The sequence below is a fragment of the Sciurus vulgaris genome (assembly GCF_902686455.1).
Source record: "Sciurus vulgaris genome assembly, chromosome: X".
NCBI lineage: Eukaryota > Metazoa > Chordata > Mammalia > Rodentia > Sciuridae > Sciurus > Sciurus vulgaris.
In genome coordinates this window covers 29,164,957-29,186,825 of record NC_136471.1, presented here as the reverse complement: position 1 = coordinate 29,186,825, position 21,869 = coordinate 29,164,957, and the positions used below count along the sequence as shown (strand labels likewise).

General features: G+C 36.5%; 1 protein-coding gene and 1 long non-coding RNA gene across 8 annotated transcripts in view; one reads left to right on the top strand and one right to left on the bottom strand.

Annotated features, from left to right (window-relative positions):
* LOC306650958 overlaps nt 1–21,869 on the bottom strand; it is a 162,996-nt gene that overhangs the window by 53,830 nt on the left and 87,297 nt on the right. The gene's annotated exons all lie outside the window — the stretch shown is intronic.
* GRIA3 (glutamate ionotropic receptor AMPA type subunit 3) overlaps nt 1–21,869 on the top strand; it is a 271,799-nt gene that overhangs the window by 164,429 nt on the left and 85,501 nt on the right. For all 7 annotated transcript variants that reach the window (XR_013761060.1, XM_079123363.1, XM_079123362.1 and 4 more), the window contains 2 exons: nt 14,673–14,834; nt 18,364–18,531. Coding sequence is in view for 6 of the 7 variants with exons in the window: in XM_079123363.1 (XP_078979489.1) it covers nt 14,673–14,834; nt 18,364–18,531 (330 nt within the window). In the remaining variant the exon portion in view is untranslated. The remainder of the gene's footprint in view (nt 1–14,672; nt 14,835–18,363; nt 18,532–21,869) is intronic.

Here is a 21,869-nt window from a genome sequence, read left to right as displayed (position 1 = left end):
TGTAAAATCAGTCCAGAGGGGCAAAAGTCAAGAAGGGTGTGAGTACTCTTAGCCATACTTTAAACAGAGATGAGAATCTGAAGGATCAATCAAAATAGTCTAGCGGTTGACATGAGGTGAATTAGATGTGGGTTGAGATGGTCTAACAACAGATATTTGGTATCCCCAAATTTAAGACCAAAATATTCAACCAATTGAGATGCTCAGAGATGAACACAAATCATAGTAGGGATCATTAAGCGTTGCACCAGTTAACCACTGCCTTAGAAGACCTGACAGTTACCCTGCCAGTTGCCTGACAGTTGTTGACTCTAGAAGTTAGGTAATGTCAGCTGTCAAGTAGAGAGCAGCAGGAACAGACAATCAGGAAGGTCATTGTACTTCTGCTCAGGGGGAAAAAAAGGAAGTTGACATACCTTAGACTACTCCCTGCTATGCTTGCTGTTTTTCTTCTGATTTCTTATTTGGTAATCTGAGAACTTCCATGAGGAGAGACTTCTTGCCTACCCAACTCCCCAAGCCTTTTCCAAATCAGGAAGTGGACTCAGAAAAGATGCTTGCCTCAAGCCTCATAAATATTCCATTGCCAAGCTAGGTTTACCAATCCAAGTTGGCTAGCTTATGGGTAGAGCACCTTGCTCTTCCATTTGACCCACCTAAGCATCTTAGTAAGACAAGAGACCAGCCCTACAAAGGTCATGTAAGAGTATCTGTAAAGACATGACTGTAAATGAATGAAACACAAGTTATAAATTTATGAGAGTGAAGTGATCAGAGATAAATGGGTTTAAAAAACAAGGACAGTTTTGTGACTGTGGGTTTGAAAGCTGTTCAACATGAAATGAATCTTAAGTGGCATCAATTACATTGCCACACTCTCTTCTGTCCTGCCATCTTCCCTCTTCTTCTCATTTTCTCCCCCATGTTCATGAGTGTGTGCACATACATATGTACATGCAATCTCTGTCTCATCCCACTTCTTTTTCTTGCTCTTTCTTCTTCCTTACCTCCTCATCCACCTCATTCACATTATTAGTATGCCAGAAACTGATAGGGGGATACTAGATGACACCTATTTTTTGGCAAATTTTACTAAGACAAAAAAAAACATTCCTCATAAATTACAACCCAAAGAGTTAGCCAGGCATAACCTAAGCTTGAAGAAGGAAATTTTTCTCTGAGGCTTACAAGTTCTCAGAATGTACCTGAACAAAGAAGGGCCTGTGTTTAGAGAGAAAATAAATTCAAATGAGATTGAGTCATGCTGTTTTGCTTGCCAATAACAACTATTCCCTTCTGCTCTCTTCCCCTTCTAGATCTTCTTGTTCTGTTCACTACCTTCCCTTCTTTTGTTCTCCCATTTTTAATATTCTAAATAAAAATTAAAATGCTCAAAGTCGCATATTGTGATCACTGACATCTCAGCAGATGGCATGTAAACACAGCTCATTGGGCTGGAGCAATGAGTTTTGCAGGCAAGGGAGGTGGGGCTTGAAGGGAAAAAACTCCCACTGGTCTCCAGTGTCAGGGAACCCAGTCATCTCCCTTGGGTTCACAACCTCTCTTGTGGCTCAGGATTCAACTTCTTCTCCAAATGGAGATAGGGTACAGCAGAGTACCAAGAGAATGTGATGATTATGTGGGGATTGGGCAGGAATCCAACTTCCAACCATGCATTTAGAATGCTACTGGTAGCCAACTTCAAAATACTCATTTTCCCTCTCTAATACTTTCCACTTCTCCCTCCCATACCTCATCTCCTCCCTTTGTACCCTTCCCTTTTCTCTTCCTCCTGCCTGAAATTAACAAGGAACAATCACTTCCTGCCCAATGTTCTAACAAGATGTATAAAAAGAATTCCATCTTTTTCCCCAAGCTTATAGATCATGTCCTTTAAAACAGTGCTTCTTAAACTATTTCTGAAGATGGATAGTTTTTTCCCCTAAATCTTCATGGATCAATGAAAATGCAATAAAATAAATTACTTAAAAAACAAAATAGACAAAATAAAGAAGCCAATCTTTTTAGTATTACATTCAATGACCATAATATTACCATGTCAAACTGCTATGAAGGGTAATAAAGACTTACTCTCAAATTGTTTCCTCATATCATCTCAGACTAGTAACAATGAATCAGCAACAATTTGCACATGCACACTGCTTGAAAATTCTTTACAGTAAGTTTTTTTTTTCTGTATATCACTCATATGCCAAAAACCTTATTCATTCCACTGCAAGGAAGACAAAGAATAGTGTCCTTGAGAAATTTACAATCATATTGGTCAGACCAGACTTGCACAACTTATGATAATTGATATGGGGTAGACAGGGGATGAAAAGAGTGCAGTGAGTGGGTGGGGGTCAGTAATCTGTATAGTGTGGTCCGAGAAAGCCTTTTAGAAAAGGTGACTTCAAAACAATGATCAAAGAGGTGGAAAAGATGCAGTTACATGAAGAAAGGGAATCAGGGCAAGTTCATACATAAGGATTAACACATGCCAAGGTCCCAAGGCAGAAGAGAGCTTGATACCTTCCCTGAACTATTAATTAGAAGGCAATTGTGGTTAGAGCAGAGAGAGGACAGATTTGTAAGGCTTCATTAGGCCAGGTTAAAATTTTTTAGCTTTTCCCACAGCATTGGAAAGCTACTGAAGAATTTCAAGAAAGGGAAGCACAGGATCCAATATATGATTTTAAAAAAAAGATCAGTGTCAAATGGATGAAGTTTATGGCATATAAACTATATCTCAATAAAGTTGATGATAAAAAAGATTAGAAGCTATTGTCCCACTAATAGCACAAATCAAATTATAATTAGTTGATTATTCATATAAAACTTTCCAAATAGACTGAAGTGCCATGAAGGCAGTGACTAAGGTTGATAGAGCTCACCATTATACCAACAGCTGGCACTTAGAAGATTTCAAACTATGTTCCTTGATTGGATTAGAGAATGAAACAGTGAACAATATCAGGAACATGTAATCAAGTGCTAATTTGTATGGTGTCATCTTTCACTCTATATGTTATGCCCTCCCTGGAGGATGGACCTACTTACTAGAAAAAGACTTGTGCCTTTCATTAACAACCTGATAACTTGAGTCACCATAATTACTCTGCATTTCCACATTGAAGCATCACCCAGATGAACAATTCAAATAGCATTAAAGGCAGAGCCAGCCTTCATCCAAATTGTGAAATAGATAGTTGTCTTTGGCAGCCTTCCAGCCCTCATTCTACTGCTTTTATCTTCCCTGTAGGCAAACCACCTTTCCCATTCCTCTCCCATGATCTATCAACTCAATGAAAGTCACCCAACTTATCTTGTCTGTTTTCCTATATGTACAAAATGCATCTTAAGAATAGCACTATATGAATGAAATCTCCACATAACATCTTGATAATAAGTACTCTAAAAGTAAGCCATGAATATATTTATTTCCAACTCTTGATTATCCACGTCACCTGAAGGGAAATGAAGTGCAGTGTGTATAAATCAAGGAACATAGGATAAAACCAAAGTCATTTGAATCTTGCAAAGTCTGAGTTTTCTGTCTATTATCAAATCAGGGACAATCTATGTTTGAATGTTAGTTGTTTAATCATTTTCTGTGTGAAATGTAGCCTTGGAGAATTATCCAAGGGTAGTTTACAAGGCCCCGCATGAACTGCTCAGGCATGAAGGTCACAGTTGGTTTTAATGTGGGCAACAGTGCACTGGATAAAACAGACATAATGTGATTGAGTAGTGATACAGTTGATGAAATATTGCAGAAAATACAAATCCAAATGAATAGTTTCCCTCTCAAATGAATCCCTTCTAGAAATTATGCCCATATTTCCAACAAACATTGCCATTATTGCAAGAGAGGCAAATAACCAAATGTATAAATGTTGGGAGCTAGGGGAAATAATTTAGTGGTAGAGCATTTGTCTAGCATGCATGAGGCCCTGGATCTCATCCCCGGCACCACACAACAAACTATAGATATTTAGTATGCAGAAAGAGAGAAAGCAGAGTTTTAATCCACCTATCTATGAGCAATAGGATTTACTTCAGTCTATCTCCACTTAATCTCTTCCCTCTACACATGAAGTTTACTGGCACAGCCAAAGGAAAGGATACCACTGTGGTAATTAGCCAACAAAGCCATCAATTTCAACCAAACATAATTTATGAAATTCAAGCAGAATTTGAATTTGGTAAATTTAGTGTAAGCACACAAAGATTGATGAATATCTAATCATCACTTAATTATTAAAATTCCTGTGAAATAATAAAATGGCCTTAACAGAAATATCACTTAGCACAACAGGGAACTTGGAAACTTGGAATCACTTAGCAATGACATTATATAGTATACAAATATACTTATTGCACAAAAGGCATGAGAAGGCATATATTAATAAAGAAGACAAAAAAAAAAGTCCATAGCAGTCATCAAAATGTATAAGAGCTATGTGATCATGGCTTAAAAAAAAGGAACACAACTTTTGGTACAGGACACAGAGATAAATTTGATATTGGACATTTCTTAGTCATTTTACTAACTGAAAATGTTGGTGAAGACGCAGAGAAAAGAGAACTGTTATATATTGTTAGTAGGAATGTAAAATAGTACAGCCACCATTATGGGAAACAATATGGAGTTTTCCTCAAACAATCTAAAAATAGAATTATTATATGACCCAGTATTCTCACTCCAGGTATATAGATGCTCCTTGACTTACAATAGGGTTACATCCCAATAAACCCACCTTAAATTGAAAATATGATAATTTGAAAATGCATTTCATACCCATAACCTACCAAACATCATAGCTTAGCAACACTGTAGATATGAATATCTTCCCCTCATGACCACATGGTTGATTGGGAGCTGCAGGTCACTGTCACTGCCCAGCACTGTGAGAGAGCATCATACTGCATATTGCTAGTCCATCCAGGTAAAGATCAAAATTCAAAATTGCGAGTATGGTTTCTACTGAATGCATATCACTTTTTGCATTATTGTAAAGATAAAAATTGGCTTAAGTCTAACCATTATTGAGTTGGGGACCATCTGTATATCCAAAGGAAATGAAATCAATATATTAAAGTAATATCTGCATACTCTCATTCATTTCAGCCTTATTGACAATAACCAAATGTGGAATCAACCTGAGTACCCATCAGTGGACAAATGGAGAAAGAAAATGTAGTGTGTGAATGTTCTGCCTTTAAACAAAGGGGAATCTTGTCACTTGTGATAGCATACATGAATCTAGAAGATATAATGCTAAGTGAAATAAGCCAGGCACAGAAAGATAAATACTGCATGATCTCACTTATAGGTGGAATCTTAAAAAGTTGAACTTATAGAAGTAGAGAGTAGAATTATGGTTATCGGAAGCTAGTGTTGGTGGAAAGGGAGTGAATAGGTACAAAGTTTCAGATATGAAAAACAGGTTTTGTGGTCTATTGACCAGCAGAGTGACTACAGTCAATAACCATGTATTATCTCTTTCAAAGAATAAATTTCAAATGGCTCTTCATACAATTTATAGGTAAGTGAGGTGGTAAATATTAATTAGCTTTATTTAATCATGTTACATTGTACACACATATCAAAACATTGCACTGTACCCTATAAATGTATATAATTATGATTTCTCAGTCAAAACACCACTAATAGTAAGAAAGAAGAAAGAAAAAGATACTTGAAAATGAAGTTTCAGTAGAAATGCCTGAAATTTTAAGTGATAAAGTAGGGGTCCTTTGTAGATGAAAAAAACAAAGATACCAAGATTTAAAATGATGGCATGATGTGGTAGAGCATAAGATCTAATGAAATAGTGTAGATAAGACAGGGCCAGGATTGGGTCAGGGTGGAAGGAAAACAGAAAATGGAAATCTGGGTGGCAGTAGTTGAAATATGTCTGACATGAAGAGTCCTCATAGAAATGGTTAGAGATGATTGGATGAGAGAGCTATATTTTCTTCATGTGTGTTTCTATCAGGAGAAGGAATGAGAATTCTGGAAAAGGACACACAATAGGGGGACCAGTAAGAGGCAGCTTCAGAAATAGAGTCTGAGGTAATAGCTATGTTGAATAATTTGACAGTTGGCAGACAGACAGACTACTGTCTCTATTCTTCTTCTACTATTCCCTACCCTTGGCAACCCCCTCTCTTTCCTCGTTTACCACCTGGATCTGGCTACCAAAAGTCTAGCTCTGCTTCATTAGTTTTTTACCATATGGGGAAACCAGGGTCTCCAAATTTCCCACATAGTGGATTGTGGATGGACATTACTAACTACTGTGATCATGGAGAAAAAGGAAATGGGAGACAAGAAATATCACTCATTAGCTCTCTCCTAAAATATGTGTTTCTGCATCTTATTCCCACCTTTTCCCTTTTCCACTTTTACCTAATAGCTTTTGGGTGATAAAATCTATACAGGCAATTTTACAAAGGCTTCAGGGAAGCCAGAGACTTCAAATTCTCAGAAAAGTAGAGTGGCAAGTCCCACTTATAGATCATGAAATAAAAACAATTGACCAGGAACTAGGACCATTTAGCCAGAGTTGCTTATGTAACAGCCATCTCCACAATCCTTAACCTTGTCCTGTTAGAGATTGATGCTGGATGGTCAATTCTGTTACAGAAACTTTTCATGGGGTGTAGAGAAGGCAGGGGATAAAAATTCTCAAAAGTGAAGGGTAGTAAACTTCAAGAAAAGATCAAAAGGAAAAACAACATATCCAACCTTGAGGTCTGCTTTCAACAGAGAACACAGAACAGAAATCTGGCAAAAGTCATGAGTAAAGGAAATGCCTTAAAAATACTGAATATATGAATAAAGACCAGGAGCCAGCCAACTCCTGCTATTAAACAGGATCCCTAATTTTATATCACTTCTAACTCGTTTATTTTCCTTGGTGTCCACTGTATCCTATCCTTTTCTTTCTAGAAGGTTAATTGGTACTTGGACTCAAAATCCCACCCATAGTTTGCAAGTGGTCAACTCAAGTAATGAAACCTAGGGCATAAAAAAATGGAATGTCTTAGAATGTTGTTATATGAGACAAAGCAAGATCAGAAGCCAGAAAACTGTTGCCCTCATACAAAAGTGCTTTCTTAATGGTCCCTGATCCATCCTTTTTCTCTTTACCCATTGTACTTCCAGGAGATGGGGTAGTCACTGCTGCTACATCAGTGTCCTTGCTGAAATTGGTGGGAGATTCCAACCTCAGTTTTCTAGACATTGCAAACTGTACTTACTTATATCAGTCACAGAACCTAGCAATATGTGATGGAAAAGAGAACATGCTTTGAATCATCTTAGCATGCAAACAGGTGAACAGTCAGCACTACTCTCCTACCTTCCTTCACTCTGTCCATGACTTTCACTTATTCATATCTCCTCTTTCCCTTCCAGGTTTTTGGCAGTCATTTCCATTGCATTATTTTATTTGTAGAGATTTTGGTGGGGCTGGGAAAAATATTCCTACCTGTATCTCTGCAGGTTATGGGGAGAAGTCAAACCTGGGAGGCATTTATGAGCAAGTAAAATAGTACCTCCAGATGATGTGACAGGAAGGAAAGCAAGACAACAGTCAGCAGCACTAGCCTATTATAAAAAAATTATTCCACTCTTATTATTACACTTCTTACCACAACCCTGGCCTTCATAAAAAAAAAAAAAACTTAAATTCTTAAATTCTGGATATTTGTTGGTAAACTGTTATATTAGTTCTTCACTGAAGTTGTCCAAAGAACCTACTCTCAGTTTTCTGTACCTGTGGACTATGTTTATGTATATCACCCATAGAATCTATCAGTATATGAAGGAAAAGTAGCAGGCTTTGTATCATGTTAGAAGGGAAACAGGTGAACCAGGCACCAGCCAACTACTAACTTTAGTAAGCATTTATCCCCTTTCCTCTTTCTTTGTATAATCTTTGCACATTTGCTTCATCTTTCACCTCCCAGATGCTTTGTGGCCATTTCTTTTGCAGTAGTCAATTCAGTCAGATGTTCCTTCCCACCTCTGGGTCTGCAAGGGGTTAGCTCAAGAAATTAAAACCAGCCAAGCACATGCCTGTAATCACAACTGCTTGGGAATTGAGATAGATAAGCTGAAGGCCAACCTGGGCAACTTGATGAGACCCTGCCTCAAAATTAGAAGGGCTAGGGATGTAGCTCAGTGGCAAAGCACCATAGGTTCAAATCCCCAGACCAGAAAAAGAAAAAAAATGCAAACTAGATATAATTTGTGAACAAGTGAAATGCCCTAAAATGTTGTAACAGGAGATAAAGTAGAATCAGGAACCAGCCAACTCCTGCCCTGCATGGAAATATGGTCTGCTAACATAGTATGCTCATTCTTATCATACCACTTTCTCGATATGCATTACTCAGCTCTGCTACATCAGTGTCTTTGCTGAAGTTGTTCAAAGATTCTAGTCTCACTCTCCTATATCTTACATATTCTATTTGTGCATATCAACCATACAATGTAGAAATATGTGACAGAAAATTATTTTAAAATGAATTAAAATGGAAGCAGGCGAACCAGGAGACAGACGATTCCTGCCATTTGTAAAAAGAAATGGACTCCTAGTATTACCCTCTTGCCACAACCTGCCCCTTCTTTGTTTACTTTTTTCATATTTGGGGATAAGCTCTGCTATATCAACAATTTTGCTGAAGTTGTATAAAAAAATAACGTAGTGTCAGTTTTCTGAACCTGCCAACTGTATTTACACATACCATTCAAGGAATCTAAGTGTGATAGAAAAGACAATGTGCTCTGAAGCATGTTAGATGAGAAGAAATGAACCAAGAGTGAACCAACTCCTGTCTGATAGCACCCTTCTCTTACCTTCCTTTATGCTAACCCATGACTTGCATTTTCATTTTCTCTCTTTACTTCCCATGAAGTCAGTGGCTATTGTATTTCTTTTAGAGTTCAGTGAGATTCAGTCAAATATACCCAGCTATAGGGAATTTGTCAGCTCAAGTAAAATCTAGTGGCATTTATGGACAAGTGAGGTGCCTTAAAATGTTGTGACTAAAAGCAAGGCAATAGATGGACCTTCCTATAACTGCATTTAATAAAAAAAAATTCATTTCTTAGTATTCTCCTCCTTGTTGTAACCACCCCTTTTAGCCCCCTATTACACCTGTGTATTTGTTGGTAAGCTCTCATATATTGGTGTTTTTGCTAAAGTGGTCCAAATACTCTAGTCTATGTTTTGTATCTGTAGACTGAATTTACACATTCTAAAAGAGAATCTAGAAATACAATATAAAACACAACACAATCTGAACCATGTTAAAAGGGAAACTGGTGAACTAGGAGTCAGGTAACTCCAATCCATTAATCCTTCTTCCTCTCTTTTGTTATATCTCCCAGGGTTCTTAGTTTTATTTCCCCTTTTATGTTCTAGATATTCAGTGGTCATTTCTGTTGTGGTATTAATATAATAACATCAGTCAGTTTGGGCCAAATATTCTTACCTGTTGTTCTGTAAGTGGTCAGCTCAAGAAGTAAAACTAGAAAGTGTTTATGAACAAGTGAAAAACCTTAAACTATTGTCATAAGAGAAAGGCAGCATCAAGTACCAGTCAATTCCTGCCATTTTTGCAAATTTTGTCCCCTGATATTCCTATTCGTATCACTTCCCTGTTCTTTTCATTTACTCTCTTCCCTTGTGGATATTTTTTTTGACAAACTCTGTTACATTACTCTCTTTGCTAAATCACTCCAGAGACCAAAGTCTCTTGTGTTACTTGGAACTTGTATTTTCAAATATCAGCAGTTGAACCTAGCTATATACAGTATAAAGACATGTTCAAAAGAATGTTAGAATGGAAACAGGTAAACTATCAACCAGCTACTTCTGCCTCTTAGTTGTTTGTCAATTCCCTTCCAAGTTTTTTTTTTTATTTCTTTCAATGACATTCCTGATTTTATTTTCTCTTTTACCCATAAGGATATTCTATCACTTTTGTAACATTAGCATCTTTTCATGGTTTTAGAAGAGGCTCCACTTCAATACACCCACCTTGAAGTCCAAGGTTGAGTGGAGAAATTTAACAAGCATATAAACAAGTGAAAGTTCTTAAAATATTGAAATAAAAGGAAAGTTAACTCCTGTCTTTGCATCAGTCTATGTCTCCTAAGTTCCATCATCCTGCCACTACCCCCACTCCACCACCATCATTTTATTGCCCTTTTCATATATTTAAGTTGTTGTCTGGGCTCTGTCTCTGTTACCATCTTTAGATTGCTTCCAAGGGTTCACAGCCTCAGTTTTACCACCTTTACTGCTATGGGTATTTTGCACAATGAAAAATATTTAAGAAGACAATGTAAAAAAGTGTATTCTGTCAATACTTTTGGATGTTAATAAAGGAGTTCCAGGAGTCAGACATCTTCTGTCCTTGACTGAGATCCTAAAATAACTGATTCTCCATCTCCTTATTTTACTCCTTTTTAATGTTTGTTCTCATACTGGGTAAATATTCATAGTCACCTCACCCCCATCAGTGTCTTTGCTGTAGGAAAAATCATTCCTCTGTTTCCAATACTCATATGCTATGGTTTTTCACAATATAAGGTAGCAATTTGTGAAGGAAAACAGTATATACATTCTAAGATTAAATTGTGATAGAAGATAGTCCAGGAGCCAACTGACTCCTGCCCCTTTTTCAGCAACTCTCTAGCTTCCACCAGCAGCAGGAAGATGGAAGCTAGAGAGAGTGCTAGTGTATTTTCAAAGGTTTTAAAGAGACTTGGTCATAATATTCTCAATTTGAGACCCTTTTGTGAACTCTAAAGGGAAATCTATCAAAAGTTGTGGACAAGTGAAATGCATTTGAATAATTAGATAATAGGTGAAAGTGAACCAGGAGTCAGTCAACCCCTGCTCCCAGCCAGAACTTGTATCCCAACTCTTAATTTCTACAACTTTCTGTCAGCTTTTATTATTCCCTTTTATAATCCATATTTTTTTATTCTATTATGTTAATACCTGCACAGACTCTTTGAACAGACTTAGCCTCAATATTCTCCCTCAAGGTCTCTGTGTAGCCAACCAAGAAGTGAATTCTGGAAAGAGTTATAGACAAGTGAAATGCCTTAAATTAATCAGACAGGTAGATAAAGTGAACCGAAGCCTGCCAACTTCTTCCATGAATCAGAACACTTCCCCTAACTTCCATCATCCTACCATTCCCCTCCTGCCACCACCATTTTATTCCCTTTTTATGTACTCTGTGTGTCTTATGGTCTACTGTTCTATTTTAGTATCCTTACACTAGTTTCAGGGATATAGGGACTCAACACAAACACCATAAGCATTATATGTGCCCAGCCCAGTAAGTAAAAACCTAACAATATATTATGGAAAGGTGTAGTGCCTTAAAATTTAGATAGCAGGACAAGAGCCTGACATTCCCTTCTTTTGAGTCAGTACTTTTATATTCTCCTTTCCTCCCACTCTCTCCCCTTCCTTTATTTCCTGTATATTTATTGTGTGTTCGCTGGTCAGCTTTGTTATTTTAGTTATTTCACTGTAGCTACGATTAGTCTCAGACCTCAATTCACAACTTTGCCAATTATGGTTGTATATGACAGTGGACTCTAGCAACTTGTTTTAGAAATAATGAAAAACATATATAGATAGTAGAATAGATATTGGAGGCAGAGCAGGAGCCAGCAAAATCTTCCTCATCTGTCTACTCTGCTAACTTCTATCCTTCTACCACTGACTTCCACCTTTTTATTCTCCCTTTTGACCTCTTTAGAGAGGCTTTAAGAGACTGAGCCTCAATTTGACCATCTTGATTACCCTGGTTCTCCAGACTGAGGAGGAAATCTAACAAGAGACGGAATAGGTGAGATGCCTTAAAATAATGAGTGCAGGAGAGGGATAATTCCAGTTCTTGAACCTGAGCCAACATTCTCTCCTAACCTCCACCTTCCTACCACTTCATAGGCTTTAGGAAAAAGTCCAACCTCAATTATTTCAACCTCCAGAACTGTGGGTTGCTGCAGCTAAATGCTGATCACCAGAGTGACATTGAAGCCATAGAATCTGACAAGAGATTATGAACAAGGAAAATGAACATAAATGGGACAGAAGTTGAAGTAGGATCAGAAGCCATCTCTTGCCATTTAGCAAAAAGATGTCTTCTTTAATCTCTCTAAATATTGGTTACCCCCTTTCTTTTTTTCACCTCACTTCTGTTCCCTTCACTTCCTCAATAGGACTGGGTTAGTGATTTCTACACATAATGCCTAATAAGCTTTCAGGACAATCAATAGGAATTAGTGACTTGGAGGCCTTGTAAGCCAGAACAAGTTGAAGCAACCACCCTCCTGCATTTGATTTGTGCCTCTGTGGACACATGTCATAGCAGAAGAACATCCAGGCTAATTCCAGTCTAAAGTGTGCCCAAACTCATTCCCTGTCACAAAACATGGATTGGTTGAGAAACTTCTAAGTCCTCAAAGCTATGGTTGAAGTATAATAGAGCAGCAAGTGCCTAATATACCTGTAAATGTGCTTCCAAATTATAACATGCTTATTTGAAAAGACAACCAAGTGGGAATACACGGGGCCTATGTGACAGGGTGAATCTTCCTGGGAGTAAGTGAATGTGATTGAAGGCAAATTTTACTTCTAGACCTTATGGCAGAAGTGAGATTTCTGGAATCATTTCTCTCTCCATCTGTCCCTCCCTCCTTTTTGTTACTTTTATTTTCCATTTTAATATGCTATGGGTTTTACCTAAATAGAAGTGTGTTGTTTATTAATGTCACAGATACTACTGTCTAATGCATCCTGTGATCATTGACCCTGGACACTAGAATGGTAGCAGAAACATTCTCAACTCCTTTTTCTCAAGGAAGGGAGTTCCATTTTTCTAGGCTACAAAAGATAATAGGCCAAGCACCAGAGGGTCTACCCTTCACCAACAACAGCAGGCAAATGGGTAGTTGGTCAATATTCTTGTGTAATATTTGTTAACTGCCAAATATGATTTGACACAATAAATGAATTAAAGCTATGCATTGGATTTTATCCTTTGTTATTTATTTGTATATATGTTTGGGGAGTGGGAGTTGGGTAATAAGTTTAAGCACCAACAATAGCTTCTGCTAGACATTATACCCAAGTTGCCTCTCTACTGATTTTAGTACAGGGTGTAGCAAGTGAGAGAAAATACTGGGTCTTAGTTTCCCTCATAAAGGAGGCCTTTGGGAGAAAACTCATCATAACAAGTTAATATTAGTTTTTAAAACACTTCTTTTTTATCAGAAATGATGGGTAATTCTCAACAAACATGGTTACATTCATGTGTCAGTTTATAAATATTCATGAGATACATAAAGATGTGTGCACTCTTCTATATATAATTACACTTCAATAAAAATGTTTTTACAATGCAGAAAAGAAAACTTTAATTACTTATAGGAATTTGGATAATACTGATATATAGATTTATCAAAATTCACTGAATGGTACATATAAGATTTGTACATTACATAGGGTATAAACTTTGCCTCAAAAAGAAAGGAAGAAAAAGAACTGTATACAAACATTGAACTCTATTAGTGACCTATATACTGAAGTCTTTACTGAAGACCTATATACTGAAGTTGTCTGCAACTTACTATGAAAGAATTCCAAAATTGAAACAGGTTGTTGGATGGATAGGAAAACATTAATAGTAGAATCTGAATAGTGACTAAATAGATATTTCCTGTACATTTCTTTCAAAGTTTCTGTATATTAAAATGCTTGTATTAAAATGCTTGGTGGAATCTAAAGAAAGGAGGAAAAGTTTTTCTCATTTCTTTATGAATAGAAACCTGGCATAAGTCCATTAAAGATCTTAATGCATTAGCAGCAAATGAGAGCAGGAGGCAAGTAACCAACAGAAGTAGCAACAATTTCTGAGTGAAGTGTCCCAGAAGACAGCAATACCCAATGGGACTAGTGGTGCCCAGGTGGAGATGGCTTAGGTATGAACCCTGGGGAGAGTACTTCAGAAAGATTAGGTGACAGAGACACCAGATGGTAACCAGAGCAAATTAAGAAAAAAATGGTGGATGCCATACAGATGTCAAGACTCATTTGTGGACACATGTAAGACATACCCTGGGGTTTATACCATCATATACAACCAAGCTGTCAGTTTCACTCATTGGAATTTCTGTGAATCATAAGTGTCTAAAGTACTCATCACTAGAATTTGAAGCAATCTGCCAAATACATTTAGCATATTAAGCTGAAGAAAAGGTTTGTATAGCCCTTGTTAGGATCAAACTTGTTCAACATTTTCAAGTTACATAAAGCATTATATTTTTACTCAAGAAAAACTGAAACTATAGGTAAATGAAACAGAATATTTGCTTGAAGTTGGCACTTATGTTTGTCCATGTCAGTTACACTAAAAAAAGTCAGAAGCACTAAAATAGAAGAATACACATTTTCTCCATCATGCCTATAGTTTCAGAGATGAAGTATTAGTTCCATATCCAAGGCTTTCTTCATTGCTAATATGTGATCCTAGAGAAGGAACTTTTCATTTCATCCTTAGCACTCAGATATGGTGAATAGAAATGCATGACCTCCTACAATCATGATTCCCTTTCAATGTCTTTCCAGGGTTTTACTGACATTTTGCTGGAAAGAGTCATGCATGGGGGAGCCAACATTACAGGTTTCCAGATTGTCAACAATGAAAACCCTATGGTTCAGCAATTCATACAGCGCTGGGTGAGGCTGGATGAAAGGGAATTCCCTGAAGCCAAGAATGCACCACTAAAGGTAATATTCCATGGCATGTAGAAACTTAAGGCCAGCTTTTCAAAGCACTTCCATAAGGCCTCTACATACTTATAGTCATCCTATTATCAAGAGGTCTTCCCTTAGAAGTGATTCAAGGATGCTAAAAAAAAAAAAAAAAGAAAAGAAAAAAGAAAACTGCAGGTGAAAACTAAATCCCCAAATAAAGAAGGTATATATAATGAGATCTTTTTAAATTCAGTGTTTGGGAATAAGTTAACTTAATTTTTAAACGAATTTCATTTGTAATATGCTCATAATAATTTACAATATTACAAGAACCTGAAACAGGCAAAGGGTAAAAGCAATGGGAATAGGTAAGGAAGATTGGTAATCTGAAACAGAAAATTAGATTTTACATTATTTATGTGATTGCTTTGTGTTAATAAATTCCATGAATCTCAGAATACCCAAGTGAATTAGGCTCTAATACAGAGTATGTGGGGTATGTGTGTATGTGTGTGTGTATGTATATGTATATATGTATATATATCTTGAACAGAAATGTTTTCTGCCTGCAAAAGTATCTTTAAAAATAATTAGACTACTTAAGTTGTTCACTTTCACAAAATCAAGACAAGACTATTAAAATCAGAAAGTCATTCTTAAACTGCACATTTTTATATGTGTTCCCCTATGGCTAGAAATCTTATTATTTAAAACTCGGGAATTAAAACAGATAAATTACGGGAAAATTATTCACGTTACACAAAGGATCTTTCAAATGTATTTTTAAGTAACTCATTCCCTCAGTGTATTGACTTAACTATGAAACCGACTTTAAATTCTTCCTTTTTGCTACAGTGAAAGTATGTACCATGCTGGTAATATAAAATGAGGGGTCAAGTAGAGTCAAGATCCTGCCCTAAAAAATGAAGGGGGGAATCTCCTTTCTCATGGTTTCAAGATACTCATCCTCATGTCCTTTCCCCGTGGCAAGAATTAAAAAGAACAGTAGGGAACACACACCAGAGAAAACAAACTTTCTGAACTATCTGTGCAGATCCACACTAAATGGATCAAGAACACAATAGAAGCAAGACCTTACCCTTACACAACTGGTATGTTCTAGAAATGTGAGTTAAATAATATTTTCATTCAGTTGTCACTTGCCACTTAAGTGTACCACATGATTGTAGTGATTATACATGCCAGACTTTTCTAGAACAGCCCTGTTTTTAAAACATTCGACCCTGTGACCAGATCATGTGCCTTAATTTGGTTCAGTAAATATGGCACAATCCCAATTAGGATTTAAACATTTTTAAATGTACTAAGTTGGTATTTATCCCCCTACAGCATTAGGTGAACTTATACAAATTTAGCTTTTCATAAAACTGCCAATCCACACTGCTTTAGGATCCTTAGATTTATCAGGTAATAGAAGATAGCAACTCATTTACTCAGTATTTTAGGGGAAACCTAGAATGTTCCAGGCACTGTGTTAGGTACAAGAAAATGGACAAGGGTAAAAAACATAAAAAGGATACTGCAGAGTAGTTTATTCCTGTCTGAACTTGTAGTAAATAGTACACAATCTCAGCTCTGAATTATCCATAGATAACACCTGATAAATACTATATAAACTTCTAGAACCAGCTAAGAGATGTTCAGGTTTATAATTAAAACCCTTCAAATAACTTCAGAAAATGGAATGGCTAAATAGACTGCTACAACTTTCAGATTACTTCTGCTTAGTATTAGTTATTATAGAACCTTAAATCAGACAAAAAGCCTACTTTAAAAATTGATTTACAATGAATATACCACAATGAAACCTACTAATCTGTATAATTAATTTTTAAAGATTTCTATACTTTTAGAAGAGATAACAAAGATATATTTCATAGTTCAAAATGGTCATGTTATATGGAATAATGAAAATATTTTATTATTATTATGTAAGTTAATGATATGTAATTAAATGAGTCTAGAAGCTAAACATGAGAACTGATGTACAATAATTTTATTAGGAAATAAAATTGTCTAAAGATAACAATTGTCCTAATGCTGAATTTATTCTGTATTTTATAAATGTTTCCTCTTATGACTGTCTTTTTTGAAGGGGGGACATTCTTATGCATGGGTAAGTAGAAACTGAATTAAATCAAAAATTAAATAGCTCTTTTGGCATGGCTTGGGAAGGAATTAAGATTGCCAACAATTTGTGCAGTTGACTAGAAAGAAAATCACCACTATGTTGCCTTTGTGTAGTGCGAGGATGGACAGACACAAAGATTTTTCTTCATAAAAGAACATAACACCCCTGCTATAGTCATATTTGATGTTTGCTTCTGAAAGAAAGGTAACATGAGAAAAATCAGAAAAGTAAATTGATAGTTGTAGAAGCACAATGTATTCACTCCCAATTCTATTTGGACATTTTATAGAGAAAGAATTCCCTCTAGGACATTTTCTTACATTTAAAAAAAGTCAGTAGAGTGAAACAGACATTATTACCTCATGTACATATATGACTGCATGACTGATGCAATTCTACAACATGTAAAATCAGAAAAATGAGAGATTACACTCCATTTATGCATGATCTATTAAAATATATAAATGCATTCTACTGTCATGTATGACAAATAACAACAAACAAAGCAATTCTAAAAATAAAATTACAAAATTACAAAAACAAGCAACAGAATTTTATATTCTACCAGTATATGTCACCCCTGAAAAATTAGGGGCCAATTTATTTTAATCATACTTTGTTGACTTATTTAATGAAAAAGCATCCACCATTTCAAATTGCAAATAATCAAATCCCTTATATTAAGAGACTGGTCAAATCCCGAATTGAGCATATCAACACATCCAAGAAGTAGAAAGTAAGTGTTCTTGCCCGAAAGAGGCATGAAGTATTGCCTATAATTTGTCAACGTTATCAGATTTAAAACTCAATAACAATTGTAATTTTCTACAATTGAAAACCAGCCTTGGTCTTTGCTACCCCCCAGGAAACAAAAACTGATTTATTGCCGGCCAGAGGTCCTAGCTTGCTAAAAACATGGACCAGACAGAAATGATTAATGTTTCCCTCCAAATTAATTTCAAGCTGTCTAACTTAGCTATTTCCATTTTCCCCTAAGTAAACACCAGATCTGAATTTTCTATTACAAACAGCAATAACCCATTCTTGCTTTAGGATATGCTGTTTCCTCTCCAATCTATACATGCCATCCTTTAACGTCACAAGTATTTCTCCCCCCCATAAAGGACCTTTGAGTACTTCCTCACTCAATATAAAACACAGTACTGAGGGCAAGAGAGAGATTCCCTTGAGCTATTTGATCTTAATAATCTTTACACATGCACACATGTGGTAAGAAGCATCATTCTAGAATGAATCCAAGTCAGGCTTGCCCATAGAGATCTCTTGACTCAAATAATTATGATAACGTTGTAGAGCAAGAGGCGAAAATCAATGGAAATTGTAAGGAACAAGGCAAGTTTTGAGCATGTCATTTGTCATGATGTCTTATTTTCCATGCATCCATTTTAGTATACATCTGCGTTGACACATGATGCGATACTGGTCATAGCAGAAGCTTTCCGCTACCTGAGGAGGCAGCGAGTGGATGTGTCCCGGAGAGGCAGTGCTGGAGACTGCTTAGCAAATCCTGCTGTACCCTGGAGTCAAGGAATTGATATTGAGAGAGCTCTGAAAATGGTAAAAACCATAATGGGCTAGTGGGCTGGAGGGGCCTTACAAAAAGACACAAAAAGTTGAGAGCTGCCCCCATCATCCCAAAGGCTTGGGAGACTGAGGCAGGATTGCAAATTCAAGGCCAGCCTCAGCAACTTAGCAAGGCCCTAAGCAACTTAGGGAGAACCTGTCCGCAAACAAAACATAAAAATGACTGTGGGTATAGCTCAGTGGTAAAGCACACTTGGGTTCAATTCTAGCACCAAAAAAAAAAAAAAAAAAAAAAAAAAGAATAGACTACAGTTTTAAAAAGTGACATACAGAGAAGAATGGAGGAACTTTAGATTACTTAGAGGGAAATGATAGGGAGGGAGATATGAAAAATGGTGGAATGAGACAGACATCATTACCCTACATACATGTATGATTACACGAATGGTATGAATCTATATTGTGCACAACCACAGAAAAGAAATGATGTGCCCCATTTGTGTACAATGAATCAAAATGCAGTCTGTTAAAAATTTTAAAAATAAATAAATTTTAAAAAAAGGAATCAGGCCCGAGTCCTTCATCTTTCAGTGTTCACAGAGTATACAGACAGGATGAACATGGGTATTTATTCACCCAAAACTAGAACCCTAAAAATAGGAGGTTCTACCCTGAATTTTGAAAAAATGGTAAATTGGTGTCAAATGAATCTTTGGTTCTATGCTATAGTGTGAATAGCAAATGGAACTTGGATACCCTCAAAAGTTATGGAATGAATATGCAAATAGCTTCCAAAATTCAAATCTTCCAGAAATATGACATTCCTCAGTAAGATTCAGATATTTTATAAAATGTTCCTAACTTCAAGATAGACATGACAAAGGACAATGACATACTCAGGCTCATCAGACAAATTATTAGCCTGAATGGACTGAGGAACTGAGCCAGTGTGATAGTATTTCTGTTGTCAAAAAGAACACTTATACTATTCTACATGTTGGAATGCAGGAACATGATACATTTCTAGACCTACTTAAGAGGCTTTTGACCAATGTTGCAAAGAAAAAGCCTAAAGAAAAGTACAAGGAATCAATGGATAGACAGTCAAATAGGTCACTTGTTTTTAGTATTTACTGGGTAGGAGATCATTTAAGGCTTCAAGCAGTGTCCTTTGAACAGATTCCATTATTTACACTAGGAGCAGCATCACCCATTCATTGAAGCTTTCCAAGCAAGAGCTCTTTCCTGAATATTTTGCTTTATTGCCTGCCACATGTGCCTGCATACATTAAAAAGAGCCTTCAAGAGTACAAGAATCTCTTATTTCTACCTAATTATCCTGATGTTTGGGACATCCAAATGAACAAAGAGATAGGCAATGATAAGATAATTCTGTGCACAACCCAGCAACGAAGAATTTGTAGTGGCCTCATAACGTACATCATTTTGTGTAGTTGGCTCTCTTGCTGCCGCCTTTAATTTGCCAAGTTGGAAGCATTCAATCAAAAGGGGTTAGTAGCCCCTGTGTCTCTCTCCAAGAAAGAGATATGACTCATTCTCCCATCATGCAGATTTTTATGTCATTATGTCAGTTCCCTAACAAATGCCCTAAGTGTAGTTTTATGGAGGTAGCACTGCACAATTTTGAAGAGCAGTTAATTAAATTCAACCTTCATAACAGTTACAAGATTTGTATTGTCAGGTGAAACATAATGATGAGTGAAATATAAAACTCCCTCAGAGTGAATCAAAAGGAGTTTTCATCAACAAAAGCTCAAGGGGCAAGAGTCAGCCTCTCCAATTGACTGCCCATTGATGACACAAACAACTATATTCCCCAAATAGAGAACTGGACACCAGAATGAAGGATAAGAAATTAATTTGTTTAGAAGAAAATGAGATTGATCATACTATTATACATAAAAGTTTTGCAGGTCTAACTTACTGAGAAAGCTCCATCTATAAACCAGGTGAGTAACCTTCCTCCCCAGGACTTAATGGCCCAAACACTCAACCAGAAGGATCCTTCACTTCTCTCTATAGGCCAACCTCTTTCTAATGCTCCAGAGAGTCTGGAAAGCATCAACATTTTCCAAAAGTAGACAGTGCTTCAGTAAAATTGCACTATTCAGGAGTCTGCAAGTGAGGCTGGTCTGAAGTACTAAATGTTTTACTGCATTATAAGAAATCTCTCTTTACTTGAGTTAATTAAAAGTGAGATTGCATTATGTAAAAACATAACTCATTGTGACTAGAACATAGTTATTTCTCAATAAATCATTTTCCTCCTTGAAAGAAATCTGGCAAACAAAATCATTGCCTGATAGAGGATCCTAAGGGGCCTGTTTTAATGAATATATAAGCATACCACTCATTCAGTAAATATTTATTGAGCACCTATGACTATGTATTAGGCTCCATACTTGTATGCAAACTTGAAATAAGAGGAGAGGAGCTCACATTTAAGTTGTTAATATGTAAACAAATGCTTTAAAATATCTTAAAGCCACTAACCTTAGCACAGTCTACTGAGATATCTGTCACAGGGTCTAAGTCATTAAGTCATTTGAATACAGATGTATGGAGCACCTGCTCTATCCCAGGAACTCTATTAGTTGCTGAGAACAGAGAAAAAGAATGACCATCATCTTGAGATGCCCCTATCTAGGAGAGGAGCCAGAAATATATGGATGACTAAAATGTTATGGTTAAGTTCTACACAAGGTGCTGTGGATTAAAGAAGGGACCTCAGATGTTGGGAAATTGTAACTGACATTTAATACTAGACCACCAAACATTTGAATCATGGGGTCTGGAATGTCTTAGACAAAACCTGACTGAACAGTTCACAAATCACATCCAGATAAGCTTAATCTTTAGAAATATACAATTTTCAATGAGACTCGAAGCCCATATTATTTTTCGGTAATGAAAGATTTTCTTAGTGAGTTCTTTTGCCATTGCCTCTACCCTGCCTAAGTCCTCTCTTGCAATTTGATGCTCAAAATGGAATATAAAGAGTTCTTCATGCATTGAAATATTTGTCATTCCTACTCTAACTGGAAAGGTAATTTATATATTGACAAAGTTCCTTTTCTTTAACCAAAAGTGTAATGTCACCCTTTTCTGCAAGCATAGGTTGAAAATATTGCTTACGTTTGTTGGGTCAGATAGGCAATCACCTCGCTTCCAGTTACTCACATTGCAGCAAGAATTCCATAGTTTCCCAATGCTAGTAAGCCAGCTCCCTTCCCTTAAAAAACAGGTTCCCTAATATTTAAAATCAATTTTCCTTTCCGTAGCACAAACCCATTATCACCTTCTTTGCAGTTTCTCATTTTCTATAAATGAGGGGGAAAGTACTCCATCCT